Raw genomic sequence first — 18,100 nt, forward strand, 5'->3', positions numbered from 1 at the left:
CTGTTCGCTGTGATGTTGAATAAAGTTAAGCACATACTTCCACAGGCGACACGCTAGCGGCTCGTGGTCTGATCTACTCGGCGCAGTTCTGCTACATCTCGGGCGGCGTGCAGTGGGCGCCGCACCCGCTGGCCCCCCTGCCGCCCGCGCCCGCCCCCTCCCCCGCCGGCCCCACCCCGCGTCTCACGCTCCTGCTGGCTGACCCGCGCGCGCAGACGTTCAGTCAGCATGCGACTAATGAGGCCATCTTTGCGACGGAGATCTATGAATATGCGCTGTCTCTCAACCAGGACTACGTTATTAAGGAACTACAGGTCAGTTTAATTTACAACTATACGTTTGGTTGTGGGGCCGATGGAGCTGCAAGGTTCTGGAGTGGAGGCCGCGTACCGGAAAACGTATGGGAGTAGTATGGAACGTCGTATGGGATGTCTGTTCACAAGGTGGCCGACGACATCACAAGGTGGCAGGAAAGGTCTATGTTCAGCAGTGGACATTCTACGGCTGAATTGATTTGGTTGTGAAGCCCAATGAGGACTATCGTTTTTATACTTAACAGTTGGCACCCTTGGCGATTGACAGGACCTTACTCTACAGTGGCGCCATCTTGATGAGTGCAAATGCGATAGTCCTCCTACCACTTTAGCGCTCACCAGTTGGTGCCACTATCTTCGCTACTAGTAAGTGACAGGACCTCACTCTACAGTGGCGCTAACTGGTGAGCGCTAAAACGATAGCCCTCATTCCATTCTCAAAGTCTAAATAAAATATGCATGTTTGTCCCTAGGTGTACAAACTATTGCTGAGCACGCGCCTGGTGGACGCGGGTCTATACGAGCGCGCGCTAGCGTACACGGAGCAGGCCGCGCGCGCCGTCACGCGCTCGCCGCGCGATTACTCGCCGGCGCTCTGCCGCAGCCTCGCCTCGCTTGCTGACAGGTAAGAATAAACCCATAGTACACAATAATAATGTGTACTAAAGCCTGGTCCCTGAGCACGTAGAATTTTGTCCAATGACCCCAAGCTACCCATCCTTATCGCTCGCGCGTAATTATATTGCTGTAGCGACTGTGCGACGGGCGCCCGCAGTGAGTGTGCGAGCGCGACAGCAACATAATTACGTGCGAGCGATAATGATGGGTAGCTTGGGGTCATTGGACAAAATTCTACATGCTTACGGACCAGGCTTTACATACAAAAAGATTTCTTAACGAAGATATTTGAAAAAATGTCTACTCAATGTCTTCAACAATATGGTGCAATTTGGCTTGCCTCAGAGTCAAGCACCGTTTCGTTTACATACGTCAGTGATCGGTACTGTACCCATGCGATAAGGATAACAGCTACAAGAAGCTACTGTGTCGCCATCGAACGCCCTAAACGCGTTTTTTTCTTCTTTCCATAGTGAATATTTTACGTGCACGCGCTCGTACGTCACTCACTTCTCGCTCGTGAATCCCTTGTAGATTATACCCGTCGGCGGGTACGCCGCGCGTGTTTTGTTTTCGTTGGCTACTCGGGGAGACGAACAGGCCTATGGCCTAATTCACGTATTTTAACAGTCAAGATCTCGCTGACGTTCAGAAGTCGTCCCATTTAAAAACAGTTCTAAATCCGTTTTCACAAGGGTCATTTTCGATAGAACGATTACTCGATAGGATCGCAACTCAGCGATTTGTACGGCTAGCACGAAAAACTTTCGAGTTCAAATTGTTTGCGTGCTCGAATCGCCATCAAAAGATTTAGTAAGAAAACTACATACAGCGCCCTTGTGAACGTGTCGTAAAGTGAACTTTGTATGAGAAATGGTTGAACGAAACTTATTTTGAGACTCAAAATTGTCACGTTATCGTTTAATTCGAAGGTTGAGTATCGAATTTTGTCGAATACGCAAACGATTCGAAGACGAAAGTTGTTCATGCTAGAGGTATTGTCGTTGAAGTTTTGTTACGTGAATAAGGCCACTGGGCAAGCTGTGATGGCAGTGGTTAATGGAAGTTTGTGGCAGGCTACGGTACCACGACCCGGTGCTACAAGAGGACCCGCCGCTGGTGGAGGAGGGCGGCGACAGCGAGCCCTCGCCGCGCCACCAGCAGTGGCTGCACGACGTCACCAGCGTCGCCGACGCGCTCACGGTCAGTACACAATTTATAGAAGAATAGCATTTTGACAGTTCGTGATAAGGGACCCCTCACCTTAACGCAGTGGTTCTTAACCTTTAAGTCATGAGGGACCATTTTACCAAATTTCTGTCTTGTCAGAACCACCGCATAATCGGTCAAAACCAGTTTGACTGCAAAAACCAGTTTAAAGTGGTTTTGACCAAGGTGTGCAAGTGCACATCGTGGACCACTTGGAATGCCTCCAGGGACCACCAGTGGTCCGCGGACCACCGGTTAAGAACCACTGCCTTAGCGCCTTTTGAGCGTCGTCGACTTGGCAGCGGCCCCGCAACGTCGACGCGGCGTGCTTTCTTTTTCGGAAAAATCACGCAACCTCCATCCTCGTTGCGCACTGTGCTCAACGTTGTCGACGCTGACCTAAGCAATAAGCATGTCAATTGATTGCTGGGGTCGACTAATCTCATTTATAAGTTTTGCTAATCACAATATTGTATTATATGCGCATTTTCTGTATATTAACCTGACTATTAATAAAATTTGAATGAACACTGTGTGTCGTAATCGTACGTAACCCAGCATGTCGTGTGCCCTAACGTGTGTGGTGTGGCAGGCGGAGGCGTCGGCGCACAACACGCCGCAGCACAGCGCGCCGGACGGCTACTATGCGCAGCAGCAGCCGTACGCGTGGCAGGAACAGGTGAGCGTTGTAATGTGGAGGTTTCACAATATTTCATACAAAACTTTCTTTGTTTTGATAAATAGCTGTGATACCTATTATGCAAATGTAAATCGCGAGCTATTAAATTGAGATAAAATGTTACAAACCATGAAATGGCTTCGTCAGATCATTTTGTCTCCACTACAAGAAGTCAACCCATACAAATTTACCAAAGATAATTATTATAGTAATTTGTATACACTTCCCGCGTTATCCAGATGGGATGGGAAGGCCTGTTGTTCGCACATTTTTCCCTTAATCGCCTTTTACTTTAAATAGCTACTAGCCGCGCGTGGAATTTTGTCTGTCACAGAAAAACTTTATCGCGCGCGTCCCTGTTTCAAAAACCGGGATAAAAACTATCCTATGTCCGTTCCCGGAATTCAAACTATCTCTATGCCAAATTTCATCAAAATTAGTTCAGTGGTTTAGGCGTGAAAGCGTAACAGACAGACAGACAGACAGAGTTACTTTCGCATTTATAATATTAGTAGGGATTATACATGTATCCTATTACAGGCGCAGCAACAGCAGCAGCCATTCCAGCAGCCCGCGGCGAGCTTCCCGGAACCAACCGAGGAGACCGCGGACTACCCGAAGTACTACGGCCAGGCGGACTACAGCCAGGCGGACTACAGTCAGGCGCCCGCGCCGCCCGAGCCCGCGCCCTACCAGTACGGCTACGAGGACAACGGCTACTGGCAGCCCGAGCCCCAGCCCTATACTTATGCCGAGGTGAGTGCCGCAGCTCCAAGAACGGTGACTTTCTGTGGCAATGAGAAAGACTTACACAATTTATTAAAAGTTTTTCCTTCCTCCTTCTTTACATTTTAAATATGCTTTCTTATCGATATTTTTTGGAAGAAATTTTTATCAGAGATTATGGCTCATGTATAAATTATAATAATATACAGTCAATGCTATCATTATTGCTACAAAAAGTCACTGCAATTCTTAGTTGAACACATTTTTATTAGAATTAAAATATTGTCACACTTCATTTCGTATCGACACGTTAATTTATTTAATGGCAACGTTTATCTTGCTCGACGTGGTGATGGTGTTTTCGTAGTTGATTTAGATTTATGTATTTTTTGACATTGATGTTTTAAAAGTAAAATTGAAAAGGAAACAAAGTAAAACACTACATTCCTGAGATTATACGAAAGCGTCTTTTTTGTCTCTCACTGTCGGCATTTGCAGCTATTCAGCTGACGTGCTCGTATTTACATACAAATCGGAAACGTCGCGCGGAACTAATTTAGAAAAACGAAGTCGCAAGCCGGCATCTCGTCCGAGCATAATCGTCAATTTCACACCTCACACGCGCGGCCGCGACGCCGAACGACCTCCATTCCGAGTCGGTCCGCGACCGGCGATGCGCGACCGAGCCGCCGGCAAGTCTAACGCAGTGTTGTGGCGGCGGCAGGAGACCGCGCGCCCCGACGTGCCGGCGCCGCCCGCCCCCGCCCCCGCGCGCCGCCCGCCCGCGCCCGACCTCCTCCACGCGCCCGGCCTCCGCCGCCGCCCGCGCCCCGCGCCCGCCCCCGCGCCGCCCCCGCCCCGCCCGCCCGCCGCGACCCGCCCGCGCGAGCCCAGCACGCCGCCGCCGCCGCTGTCCGACCTCGACGTGCACGTGGCGCACGCCGCGCCCGCCCCCCGCCCCGCGCGCCGCCCCGCCAGCCCCGACGCGCGCCCGCCGCGCCTCGTGCGCCCCGCGCGCTGCGGCACGCTCATATCCAACACCGTGGACGTGTGGGCGCGCGACGCCGCCGCCCCGCGCCCCTACCGCCCGCTCGTGTTCGGCGGCACCTACCCCATCGACGAGCCCGCCGGCCCCGACGCCGCGCCCGCGCCCGCCCCCGCCGCGGCCGAGCGCCGCCGCCTGCGCGCCACCATCGAGCGCAGCCTGGACCGCTTCGAGGCGATCCTGGCGCGGCGGGCGGGCGGGGAGGGCGGGGCGCGCACGTTCGAGCTGGACGCGCCGGCGGGGTCGGTGCGGGCGCCGGCGTCGCCGCGGCGGGCGCACGCGAGCTACTGCGTGGCGGGCCCGAGCACGTGGGCGGTGGACGAGCCGCTGGCGGGCGCGTAGTGGCGGGCGCGGCTGCGGGCGGCGGCGGCGCGGCTGCGGCGGGGGCTGCGGCCGGCGCGCGCCGTCCGCCGCCCGCCGGCCGGGCCGCGCCTGCAGCGCGTGCTGGGCTTCCTGCGGCGGCTGGTGGCGCGCGTCAAGCCGCGCGAGCCGGCGCGGGAGAAGCTCGACTGAACGAGTCGCCTGATCCCGCCGCCCTCGAGGCGCCTTCTCTCTGAAATGGCTCCAGAATAACCGATGACCTCCCCCGCTGAGAGTGCCCGTGATACCGACCCGATCCTCGCTCGAGTGTCCCGATATCGTGAAACGAATTAACCGATGAATTAATGACTGTACTGTTTAATTGTAGTGCATATACGTCCCGCGCTGTGCTAATATTTATTTTATTCGCTGTGATATCTATGAGATCTGAATTATTGTTGTTGTCGATGACTTTATTGATCGGCATAAATTATATTGATGTCTATTCACTAACGCTTGTGTCTGTCTGATCCAGAATATTGATGTTGTAATAGTTCAACTAAAAATACTAAGTGTCCGTTTATATCGAACTAGAACTACCTACTAAAAAAACTAGAATCTCTAAACTAAAACTACTTCTAAGTCCCTATTCTTCTATGGTAATCTATCTTGCTTCACCTTCGGCTATAAGCTATAAATATCCTGATGATTTGCGTGCCACGGGAGACGAAAGGGCTCTGCGAGAGTCATTCAATGTCGTGTGCGGGAACTGAAAAATAAATTGTAAGACCTATTGGCCGTAATCGTACACCTCCCGCGACACGTAGTTCAACAGAATGGTATTGTGTAATAATTTCAGCGATACCTACTACTAAAACTTAATATCCATTTAAAAGAAACAGTTATTTTATTACTTTAAAATCAAATAAATTGGCTTGGTGTTTCTTTATCCTGTTGATTCACCAACTATTGCAGGACAATAAACAATCATTCCTGAAAATGTTCACAAATCAGGCATTTGACGCATTTACAAGACAAACTAATATTGTTTTTAATTTAATATCATTCATACCAAAACAGTTAATTATGGATATGAATCTATGTGAGATATACAATTATTCAAAATAGTTTTTGTGGCATTAGTTAGATCAATAATGCTTCGTTGTTACTCGATATTGTGTCCATGTATATTACTGTTCACAAATAAATGTTTAGTTGAAAATATACTTTGTTATTTATTTTCAATAATTTTTCGCGGTTATTTTGTTACACGCACTATTCACTACGGTGCCAGTTCACTGTGTTGTTGTTGTGTATAATGAGTTTTACGTCGAAATTAATTAAAACGTTATGACGCTATAAACTACGAAGAGCCTTATCAAATCTAATAGCGCTTTATGGAAACACTTTTATGTCATTCTGGGAACAAATAATACAATACCAGCTTGATAATGTCGTAGCCCCCATGCAAACAGATACGTTACTACACGACTTATGTGTATATGAATAAATTTGAGGTATGTAAAGAATATAAAAAGTAGTTTAATGTTTAACAAAAACGCGTAATTTTGTAATTTGTGATTTTTGTAATGACAGTTTTATTTTTTGCTGGTTTTAGCCCTCTGTCGTTTTTTCTACTACTGAAAGCAGCTTCATTCAGCTTACGACTCATGACTTATAAAATTACGTTCACCCTTGGTTTTATCGTCCGTGAACTGCTCTCCTCTTGTGTGAATAGGTATATTTCCTGGGTAAAAAAGCAAGACTTTTAATTAGTCCGTTAGTTATTAAAAAATATTCGACACGTGTTTTTCACTTTTTCAAACTTATGAAAATTTAAAGAGATAAAGCGCGCCAAATTTCAAGAGAAGAGGAACGTGACGTCAAGGAGTTCTTAAAAAGTAGCACAGTGACCTCACGCGGAACTTCATCGCACCATAACTTTGTAATTACTGGTTTGATTGACAAATTAAAATATACGTGTCCAATATTTTTGATAATATAATTGATGGACTATAAGTTTTTCAAATTCAATTAAATTTTTTTATTATATGATACACGGTACAAAGTTAACAGGGTGTTAGGTAAATGGGTATATGAGCCGACACTAGCCCATGTTAACATGGTCATATAAATGGTATGGTGAAGTTAGAAAATTGATATCTTCATTTTAATTATTTTAATTTTCATACAAATCGGATTTTATAAAATTTAATTTGTATGAAAATAAAAAAAATAAAAAATATAAATGGTATGGTGAAGTTAGAAAATTGATATCTTCATTTTAATTTTTTTAATTTTCATACAAATCGGATTTTATAAAATTTATTTTGTATGAAAATTAAAAAAATTAAAATGATGATATCAAATTTCTGACTTCACCATTACCATTTATAAGACCACTAGCTTTCCGCCCGCGGCTTCGCCCGCGTGGAATTTTGTCTGTCACAGAAAAACTTTATCGCGCGCGTCCCTGTTTCAAAAACCGGGATAAAAACTATCCTATGTTCTTTCCCGGGACTCAAACTATCTCTATGCCAAATTTCATCAAAATCGGTTGCGAGGTTTAAGCGGGAAAGCGTAACAGACAGACAGACAGACAGACAGACAGACAGACAGAGTTACTTTCGCATTTATAATATTAGTTGGGATTAGTTGGGATATTAGTTGGGATGTTAACATGGGCTAGTCTCGGCTCATATACCCATTTACCTAACACCCTGTATAAATACAGTTCTCTTCTTTAGGAAGTACTTTTCTTTAGCCTTTGTGATGTGTTAATAGCTAAGCAAGCCAGTGTTGTTTCTAGCAGCCGGGCGGCGAGGCGGGCGGGGCGGCGGGGGAGGGCGAGGCGGGGGGCGGGGGCGCGCCGGAGCCGCGGCCCATGATCACCATGCCGGGCGCTGCCGGCGCCGGTGCCGGCCTCTACGCCTACGACGACGACCGCCCGCCCAGCCAGGAGGTGAGACACTTGTACTAGCACCGATGCACTTGTGTAAAGCCCAGTCCGTGAGCACGTAGAATTTTGTCCAATGACCCCTAGCTACCCATCCTTATCGCTCGCGCGTAATTATATTGCTGTCGCGACTGTGCGACTGGCACCCGCAGTGAGTGTGCGAGCGCGATAGCAACATAATTACGCGCGAGCGATAAGGATGCGTAGCTTGGGGTCATTGGACAAAATTCTACGTGCTCACGGACCAGACTATAGTAACTTGTTTACATGTGTCACTAGGATAACATTATTACTGCTAAAGGATGCCTTTGTCCTGTAGGCCTAAGATGCGCGCCGTGATAGGCGGTTATCACGCCATTTTATCGATTGACGTCGATAAAAGTTATCACGGCGCGCATCTTAGGCCTACAGCAGTGGGCGTCATTTGGCTGAAACGATCGAACTGCTAAGGAGGGGTACCGACCTGCCAGTGTTTAGCCAAGCTTTACCGATTAAAAATATAAAGAATATTCATTTTTCAATGTATGAGTGTTTAATAATATTTGCGATTAGTTAACGAATAATTTAGTCTTAATTTAATGTGAGAGGAAAAAGATTATTACATCTTTCACTTAGACGTTCTTTTCTATAGTCTGGTCTGTGAGCACGTAGAATTTTGTCCAATGACCCCAAGCTACCCATCCTTATCATCCGTAATTATGTTGCTGTCGCGCTCGCACACTCACTGAGGGCGCTCGTCGCTAGGTCGCGACAGCAATATAATTACGCGCGAGCGATAAGGATGGGTAGCTTGGGGTCATTGGACAAAATTCTACGTGCTCACAGACCGGGCTTTAGCCTAAATCAAGTAGAAACACGTGGAATTTAAAATGTTACGTAGACGTTTCTATGATAGTAGACGCAAAAACTTTAAAAATCAATAACTTACGTCAATTTCCCAGCAGACTGACCGCGAGACGGACACGCCGAAGCCGAGCAAGAGCTCGGACAAGCAGAAGGAGTCGGGCGACAAGCGCTCGGGCTGGCTGGGCGGCATCCTCACGCGCCTGTCGCTGCGCGCGCCCAACCAGATGATCCTGCCCGACGACAAGAACCCCACGGTGAGTCGCGCTCGCCAAGCCCACGGCAGCTTCGACATGCCCACGCTCTTGTAACTTGGGCTTATCGCAAACAAAACCACTTAATGACTATTTAGAGCGCTGTCACATTTAGGCGATTTAGCAGCGCGACAAACGCGCGACAGACGCGCTGCCAAAATTTTACGCTATTACTGCCTAGCTAGGATGCACGGCACGATACTAAATAGACTGTTTTGACACTACCAATCAATGAGGATCATTTCGATTTTTAGCTGTGAATGCAGATTTATAGGGCTAAGAAATCCTTAATACACAGTGCAAAAATTTTTGTTCTACGACAAAAATTGACGAAGTTATGGCCAAATTACTAAAAAAGTTCACTGACCGCCCGGCGCGGGGACGATGACGTCATTATATCCGATCCGAACGCTGCCGGCGTACTGCGTGGATAGAAAATATTTTTTTCTAGCCAAATTATCAGTTTTAGAGAAAAACTTGTAATGACATTTATTCATCAGAATAAAGTAAGCTATCGATAGGTAATTTTTAAAAATGGAAATTGTGAAAAATAACGCAAAAAATCCATACGCTCATACGATTCAATGGCACGCAGAGACGCGATTGGGGTCTCCGCGGTGGTATATTTGGCGATTTATTCAAATAAAGTGTACATAAGTGTTGTTAGAGTCATATCTTCTTCCAAGTAAAATATAAAAATGTATAAGTATTAATTTATTTACTTCTAACAATAAGGTATAACTTCTAACAATAAGACATTGCTATGAAAATCATTTCGATGTACACTTAATAGTTAATACCTACCTGTTATTTAGTTTTTCTGAGTTAAACCTACGCACCTACCTATCTATTCGCCGTTCCCATGGGCGGGCCAGCTGCTGCAGGAAAGGACAGCCGCTCCGTGCTGGAAATCTATTTAATCTTAGCCTAGAAGCTGGGTATGACTACCCCGCCCCTCTCCTCTCCCCAGGTCATAAGCTGGGCATGACTTCCCCCTCGGCCAGAAGTTGGGTATGATTTGACCCCTCCCCCTCCCCCCAGGCCAGAAGCTAGGTAAGGCTTGCCCCTACCCCCAGGCCATAAGCATAAGCTGGATATGACTCCCCTTCGGCCAGAAGCTGGGTATGACACCCCCCCCATGCCAGAAATGCCAGAAACTGGGTATGACTTGACCCCCCCCCCCCCTCCCCCAGGCCATAAGCTGGGTAAGGCTAGCCCCTCCCCCCAGCCCTAGAAACTGGTTATGACTTGACCCCTCCCCCCCCCTCTCCCCAAGCCAGAAGCTGGGTAAGGCTAGCCCCTTCCCCCAGTCCATAAGCATAAGCTAGGTATGACTCCCCCTCGGCCGGAAGCTGGGTATTACTTACCCCCCCCCCCCAGGCCAGAAACTGGGTATGACTTGCCTCTCCCCCCTCCCACCAAGGCCAGAAGCTGGGTAAGGCTTGCCCCTCCCCCCAGGCTATAAGCTGGGTATGACTTATCCCCCCCCCCCCCCCCAGGCCAGAAACTGGGTATTAGCATCATATTATGTATTATTATGTTCAATACAAACAATCATTAAGTTACACTCACCCCAACCGCGTCTCCGCATTGCATCGAATCCTATGAAAATGTGGTTTTTGGACATAGCAATACTTATTTTTCACAATTTTTATTTTTAAAAATTACTGGTCGATAGGTTACTTTATTTTGAAGAATAAATGTTATTAAAAGTTTTTTTCTAAAACTGATAGTTTAGCCGGAAAAAAATATTTTCCATCCCATTAGTACGCCGGCTGCGCTCGATTCGGATATAATGACGTCACGCGGCCTTGCGTACGTTGACTTTTAGCGGCAAAAACGGCCTATGTTTATTACTTAATATCTTCGTAAGTAATGGTCCGATTTGGATAATTCAAAAAGATATATCTTTCTTATGTCTTAAAGATTAACGTAGATACTAGTTTTATTGAATTTTCTACAACAGTACTGATCCTCATTAGTAATTTTAAAGTCTGTTAAAACGAGACTCCATAGAATTTGTAGAGCCATAAAAGCCTATAATGACGTCGCTGTTTTATCAACTCAATTGACTAAACAAAAAATCTTAATTTACAGTTGATTAAAAATTAATTGAGTTTTTACGACCAGAATGGAGCGTTTTTTAAAAAATGTGCTATAGAATCATAATAGATTTTAAACGTTTGCTACGTTACGTTTTAGACTTATCGCCTGAAATCGATAATGTGACTCGATAGGAGTATATTGTGGTGACGCGCATCGTAGCCATGCAAGTTTCAGTTTTGAATTAGGTTAGGGTTACAATCAATGCCATCATTTCAGAGGTGAGGGCGTGGCCTATGAAGACCACACCCCCTGCGAATACTTAACCCTTAACATTGCGAGTTCTTTTGCTAAGAATTCACCATAAATCAATGTTCTTTCCTTCTTCTATACTCACATTTTCCCCGGTTTAGCTCATGTTTATTTGTATTTTATCCTAGTGTCTATTCATAACAGGCTAAATGCACCCAAATGCGAAAGTTACCTACTTTGTTTGTTTGTTTGTTTTATTTATTTTTAAAAACATTATAACTTTAATGTACCTATTTAGTTTATGTATAAAACTTTATATATTTATTTATGTACATAATATATCGTTTTAAAAATGAAATGATACGAAAGTTGTTGAAACAGGATTGTTAAAAATATTATTTTGTTTATTTATTTATGTTATATTTTTTCTTTGCAATATTTTTTGTCCGTAAAGTGTATGTAGTGTGTTATTTTACTTCTGTTTGCAATAAAGGCTTTATTTGGTGTGGGTCTTTTATTTCGATAGCTTCTATGCACACAACACATGCACGTAGTTGACACGCAAGTGTAGGTAATATCGTTTGTATTTGATTTTTAGAGTGCGAGTGTGCCTTGTTTCATGTTTGCTGTACTGATTGTGATTGTTTTTTGGATTTTGATCACTTGCAAATTGCTTAAGTTTCTCAATCAATTAATCTTTCTGACTTAAGAAATACTTTTTATGAGATTTGAGCTTAAAGATAAACATTGTAGTTTGTTAAAGCGTCATTGATGATACGGACATCATTTATTCATATCATGAGTGTGGTTTTGTGTTATCCGTTTTTGTATGACTGTATACGAGTGACATAAATGACAAAATTAACTATGTAATTTCTTTAGTGCACCAATGTTGCCAAACGGCACTTAACGAAAAACAGACGGTGGCACATCAAACTAAACACTGTAACAGCTTATTTAATTGTAATAGGTACAATTTTTCAACAAAAATTGTAGTTTGATGTGCTGTCGATTATACATTTGGCTCCTAATTGAACTTCGTCATGTACGAGCATTGTTATAACATTGGGTTCTGTGGGCGTCCGCAGATCGTGTGGGACGCGGAGCACAAGCGCTGGCGCAACCTGGACGCCGACGACGACGCCGCCGCCGCGCCGCCGCCGCCGCCGCCGCGCGCCGCCGACCTCGCGCCCGCGCTGTGAGTCTTATTTACCAATAGAGTTTGCTCGCGACACACTAGGGTCGCAGAGCTGTATTAAAAAACTGAACCGGCATCATGTTGACGCAGAGAAACTACCCCGGAGGGGGGCGTGGAATTTTTTATATGGTAAAGTCTGTTCGCGGAGAGTTGATAAATATTATGAAATGTCTTGCAATAGCGACTGTCGCTTAATTATCGCATTCTGTATGGCGGGCGTCGTTTGTCACAACGCGCACTGAGTACCATGGTACGAGCAACGCAGCTGTCGTCAAGCGCCACGGCCGGCGGGCGGCGCGGCGGCCACAGCGTGACCACTTTAGTAGATTTCTACTTTTTTGGTAGATTTGAGGCAAATAGAACGATGATTTAGTAGTGCGAAATCGTTTAGTAGATTTTGGTAGATAATTGGTATATTTAGAACATTCTTATAAATGGTAGTCCAAAATTAAATTGTAACCGAGCCGAGAATCCAGGCCAAAAAAAAGGCCAGGCCAAATAATCTACCAACTTTTTCATTATATCGAAAAAAATAATTAGCGGGCCGCAATTTATAATGAGTTTAGAACCTCTGATATTTAATTTTTTTTATCAACTCTCGGCGAACAGACTTTAGAAAAGGGGCGCGTCTCAAATAAGTTTGGGAACCAATGAGCGAGAGGATCAGGAATTGGACACACCAGCCAATGTGACTGATTCTTTTAATGATGTTTTAAGAATTATGAAAGTTTTGTGAAAACTGCATTTGGCATATTTGATCTAAACTGCCTCATCTATTACATAATATATGCTGTTTATATTCCACGAAATAAATAAATAAATTATGTTTTTTGATAGTTAACAAATGTCAGCATGATCATCGTATGTTGTTCGCAGGGCCGCGACGCAGCCGGCCGGCGCGCCGCCCGGGGGCCCGCCCGCCGCGCCTACCTCCAACATCTTCAAGATGCAGAAGGGCAGGCGTGAGTACCCCTTCTTACTTTTAATTTTATTTAAGTAGATGAGAAACCATTGGTAGACTCCGATTACCATGGGGACAACTGTGGTCCTATATTGAATATTAAAAATAAATAACACGGTATTTTATCATATTGTAAAAATATATCATCATCATCATCATTTCAGCCATAGGACGTCCACTGCTGAATATAGGCCTCTCCCAATGATTTCCACAATGGCCGGTCGATGGCGGAAAAATATATAAAAAAGAAATAAAAAGATCTTCATTTTTTTAAGTAGGTCAATATATCATATTTATTTTTTGTAAGTAGGTTTAAAAATTGCTTTTACATGTCCCAGTATTACTCTAACCCTACCACGGTAGAATGCACTCAAAGAATATGCTAACGCAAGCAGGTCCAGTCTAGTTCTACCAATGGGCCAATATTACTTAATTGTCACTATAATGTCACCTTGCGCTTGCAGACATAAAGAAGTCGTACGTGGACGTGTTTAACCCATCGGGCGCAGCTACTCGGCCGCTGCCGCCCGCCGCCGCCGTGCTGGGGCCCGCCGCACCTGCTGCGCCCGCGCCCGCGTCATACTTCGTGCCGCAGCCCACGCACCAGGTAACGCCCACTAATAGTCTAGGAGCCTGTGAACTTTTGTCTCCTCTCATTAATCCACGAAAAATGTCCCCCACCGATCCTATCGCAGCTCCAGGTCTGAGGAGTCAAAGATATTGGCGTGCCATTCCCATAATGGTGCAAGTACACTATGCGGGAAATTGACTGAGACGAAGCGCGAGTCCGTACCCTGAAGTATGGGCGACGTCCGGCAAAATTAACCGAAATGCATGATTGTTTACACTATATGTTTCGATCTTTCCGCATCCGCATAGTGTACTTGCGCCATAAAGGCCATTCTAATGCGAGCCACTGCGTCGAAGTGAAAGTTTTCTAGGCCGCTCTAATTATGACTGGCACAGTTAATTTATAATTGTTACCATTTCTCCACCAGTGTTATGGAGATCTAGCATATCTTTCTAATCCGACTGACTCGGTTCAGTAACAGTATAAAGAATAAAATAACATAATATTAAAGCTCACCCAGCCCTAATTCCAACTCAGATACAAATAGAAGTGTCGTCCACCCCCCGCGCCACCCCTCCCCCGTCCCCCGCGCCCTTCCCGGACGAGGTACCCCGACCACTATTCGATTGTTTGTCATTTTATATTCAGCGTCCTCAGTAGGAGCTCATGAACTTGTTATTAACTTGTTTTATGTCGTACACGCTGCCTAGGAAGTAGAGAATATTCCTAATGGACACTAGCAGGTATACATAATTATAATTATGTAGTAGTAGTAGTAGTAATAATAAAGTAGTGATATTAGTAGTATTAGAAGTCGGATAGTTGACACCACCAGCTGTAACAAATAACTTCTAACTGACATAACTTTTTATGAACTGATTTGATTTTGTAACTAAGTTAAATTTATTTTACAGTTAATTTAAAACTAATGAAGAGTAGTTATGTTATGGAAAGGTGTCAACTACCCTATTTAGTAATTCGAACTGTAAAGAGGTGTACGGCGAGATGTAAACTCGTGTAGTCATGGGATAGCGTTAGTTTTATGGCCATTGTCGTTCTATATGTTTTACTGAGTTTATAAATAATTAAATATTGAAGTGTAAGGTAATATTTTATTGGATAGCCATCTCAAAATAACTGAAATCGTTTGCAGAGCGGCATCTACGACCCGAACCAGACGGCGACTGAGGATGACAAATTCACCTCCGGCATATAGCCGGCCCCACGCCCCACTCAACAAAATGACCTCCCCGGCTCTACCCATCTCGCTCACTCACAACCACATCCCCGAGCGAGTGAGGGAGGCGGACAGAGCCGACGCCGACGTCCTTCTGTGGACCGGACCAGTTGATCTCGCGACACGACTCACGACTCATTCCGCGAAGACGCTCCACATTTGTACTTTCATACACCTCATCGCAGGTCACATAGTGACACTTACAATATTGTATTAGTAGTCCACGGGAGCGCCTTAAGGCCACACACGAGCAGCTTAGCAACTAAGTGACGTTAGTTGTGATGTAGTGACGACCGCGGGGCGCAGGCTGCTGCGCTCCCCCGCCATTTTATTCCCTAATCAGTTTTTTCTTGACTAAATTATAATGAGACGCGTATTCCCTATTCTTCACCAATTTTGCAATAATCGGCTGTTTGATAATTTAGTGTGAAATTTTAATTTATCGGAATTTTATTTATTTTATTGTAATCCTGTGGTAATGGTTTAATCATTTGATGTATTTTCTGACTTCTGTATTATGTATTTTTTAAATTCTATTGATAATTATAATTATTATATTCTTTTATTGCAAAATTTATATGTAATCTAGTGTTTATTCTATTTTAGCGTAACGTGATGAGCATATTTACACCGTTATGATAGAATCTTTTCAGTTTGTTTCTCTTAGTGTTATTTGGGTGCAATTCTTTATTTTTCTATACTGTAGACAATAATATCATCAGATTTATCTACTTATCTCGAAGAGTTTTATTATCTTTGCTTTTCATTTCCATGTTATTAGGTAAGGTGTACAGATAGATAGAAGTGTAAAGGCGGTAGTGGTGGATAGTCAGGTTGTATAAACTATGCCTTAGAGGGGCGAGCGTGTCTGTATATGTTGCCGCGGGGGCTCGCTCGCGATGTATTCGAAATGTATTATATTGATTCAAACTTACGGAAAATATTTAAATAAACTGTTTACGTTAATGCTTACATTCGTTTTATTATTACTTATTATTTGTACTACCCTTCATTATTAAAATACACATGACGAACGAAACCACTACAAATGACATCGCGAATAAAAGCGATACTTTATACTCAACGGTCATTTTCATAAAATTATCACTTCACGGGATTTATTGCAACAATATCTATTTTAACCGCGACTATGACTCGTGCAACCGAGCCGAAACGTCGGGAGGGTAAATATTTTGTTTACCGTTAAAATAGATATCGTTGCAATAAATCCCGTGAAGTGATAATTTTATAGTAAAAAATGCAACATAATAGTTTAAAATAAAAAAAAGAAGATTTTCATGTATCGTAAACGGCACGTAGAGACATGCACATACAAAAGATGATTACAGCACTTGAACGTGTTTTCACGGCGTGTGCAAGCGCCACTGGTTTCTGTGTAAAGCCTGGTCCCTGAGCACGTAGAATCCCGTCCAATGACCCCAAGCTGCCCATCCTTGTCGCTCGCACGTAATTATGTTGCTGTCGCGCTCGCACACTCACTGCGGGCGCGCGTCGCACAGTCGCGACAGCAATATAATTACGCGCGAGCGATAAGGATGGGTAGCTTGGGGTCATTGGACGGGATTCTACGTGCTCACGGAGCAGACTTTAGGCCCCTCGTGCTACCAATGCCGCTAGGCGTCGTAGTCCTCGGCCTTGCCCTCGGCGCCGGCCAGCAGCTGCAGCACGGCGGCGGCGACGGTGCCGGCCACGAACACGCCCATCACGATCGAGCCCGCCAGCAGAACCTTGTTCATGCCTCTGTGGCGACTGTTATGCACGAGATTAGTGTATCTACGTTTATGTATTATTTGGGTTGTTTAATTGAATTGTCATTGGTGAAGTGATTGAAAAAGGTGACGGTTGGTGACAGAAGTATTACGCCCAGAAACAGAGTAAAAATCTTTATTTCTGGGCGTTGTTTTAGAGTAGGCGCACACCGTTGATTTTTAGTTGGCCGATAGTTGTGCCCGATTTTAATTTGTATGAAGAATCGGCCAAATCGAATCGGCGTAGTGTGCGCACTCCCATACATGCCCATACTGATCAACTGCCCGACTAAACTATCGGCCGACGAAAAATCATTAGGCAAATTATCGGAGCATGGATTGGGTTTTCGTTTTGTGTAATTCGTAGACGCATCTTGTAGATCCTAGCGGCGACATTAGCCAAGAAAACAACGAGTCTCACTGATTTTCCGTTTATTAAATTAGATTAAGTTTCGTCGTCCCCCGCGAGCAGCGCGTCGAGCCAGGCCCGCGCGGGCGCGAGCGGCGCGTGCGGCGCGGGCTCGCAGTCGCCGCAGCGCGCGCCGGCCCGCACGCCCATCAGAAGCCGCGCTCGCACCAGAGGCGCGCCCGCGCAGTAGTTGCACGCGCCGCCGCGCGCGTACAGCGGGCCCGCGCAAATCTGCATAGTGTACACGCTTCCTTTCACATGTACTTCTTGGGTAAATGGATATTGAGACTCTATGGCCAAGATTAGCCAAACGTTACGTAGGTACCAACTTCTACTTTTTTATTAGCAGAAACAAAGCACTGGGTGACGGGTTTCTTTATAGTGTGGTTAGTTAGTTAGTTTTGCAAGGCAATCGAATACCGCACTTGGCCTCATGATTGGGCCATTGTGCGCGATTTGTGGTTTATTTTCTTACTCCAACCATCCTTGGGATTTGCCCCACAGAAAGTAAGCAGGTCTAGGCCGCCACAGGCCTCCTGCAGCGACTCGGTGATTGAAGAATTTGAGCTCGTTGTTCAGCTACGCTTCTGCCTTTTTCTTCTTTAGTGTCGTCGTATCATCAAATAGAATTCAAGATAGGTACCGGTCCGATGACGCCGGCGGCGGGCAGCGCGGCGCCGGGCCGGGCCAGGTGCCGCGGGCCCTCGCCCTCGCAC

General features: G+C 45.4%; 1 protein-coding gene across 1 annotated transcript in view; it reads left to right on the top strand.

Moving 5' to 3' along the window:
- LOC135077887 (uncharacterized) overlaps positions 1–16,178 on the top strand; it is a 39,844-nt gene extending 23,666 nt beyond the window's left edge. Inside the window, exons 20-30 of the mRNA XM_063972428.1 lie at positions 66–314; positions 788–939; positions 2,009–2,135; positions 2,734–2,820; positions 3,361–3,576; positions 7,701–7,853; positions 8,789–8,947; positions 12,328–12,437; positions 13,314–13,399; positions 13,863–14,005; positions 15,123–16,178. Of these exons, the coding sequence (XP_063828498.1) occupies positions 66–314; positions 788–939; positions 2,009–2,135; positions 2,734–2,820; positions 3,361–3,576; positions 7,701–7,853; positions 8,789–8,947; positions 12,328–12,437; positions 13,314–13,399; positions 13,863–14,005; positions 15,123–15,185 (1,545 nt within the window). The 3' untranslated portion in view covers positions 15,186–16,178. The remainder of the gene's footprint in view (positions 1–65; positions 315–787; positions 940–2,008; positions 2,136–2,733; positions 2,821–3,360; positions 3,577–7,700; positions 7,854–8,788; positions 8,948–12,327; positions 12,438–13,313; positions 13,400–13,862; positions 14,006–15,122) is intronic.
- The last annotated feature ends 1,922 nt before the right edge of the window (positions 16,179–18,100 follow it).

The sequence above is a fragment of the Ostrinia nubilalis genome, chromosome 2, assembly GCF_963855985.1.
Source record: "Ostrinia nubilalis chromosome 2, ilOstNubi1.1, whole genome shotgun sequence".
NCBI lineage: Eukaryota > Metazoa > Arthropoda > Insecta > Lepidoptera > Crambidae > Ostrinia > Ostrinia nubilalis.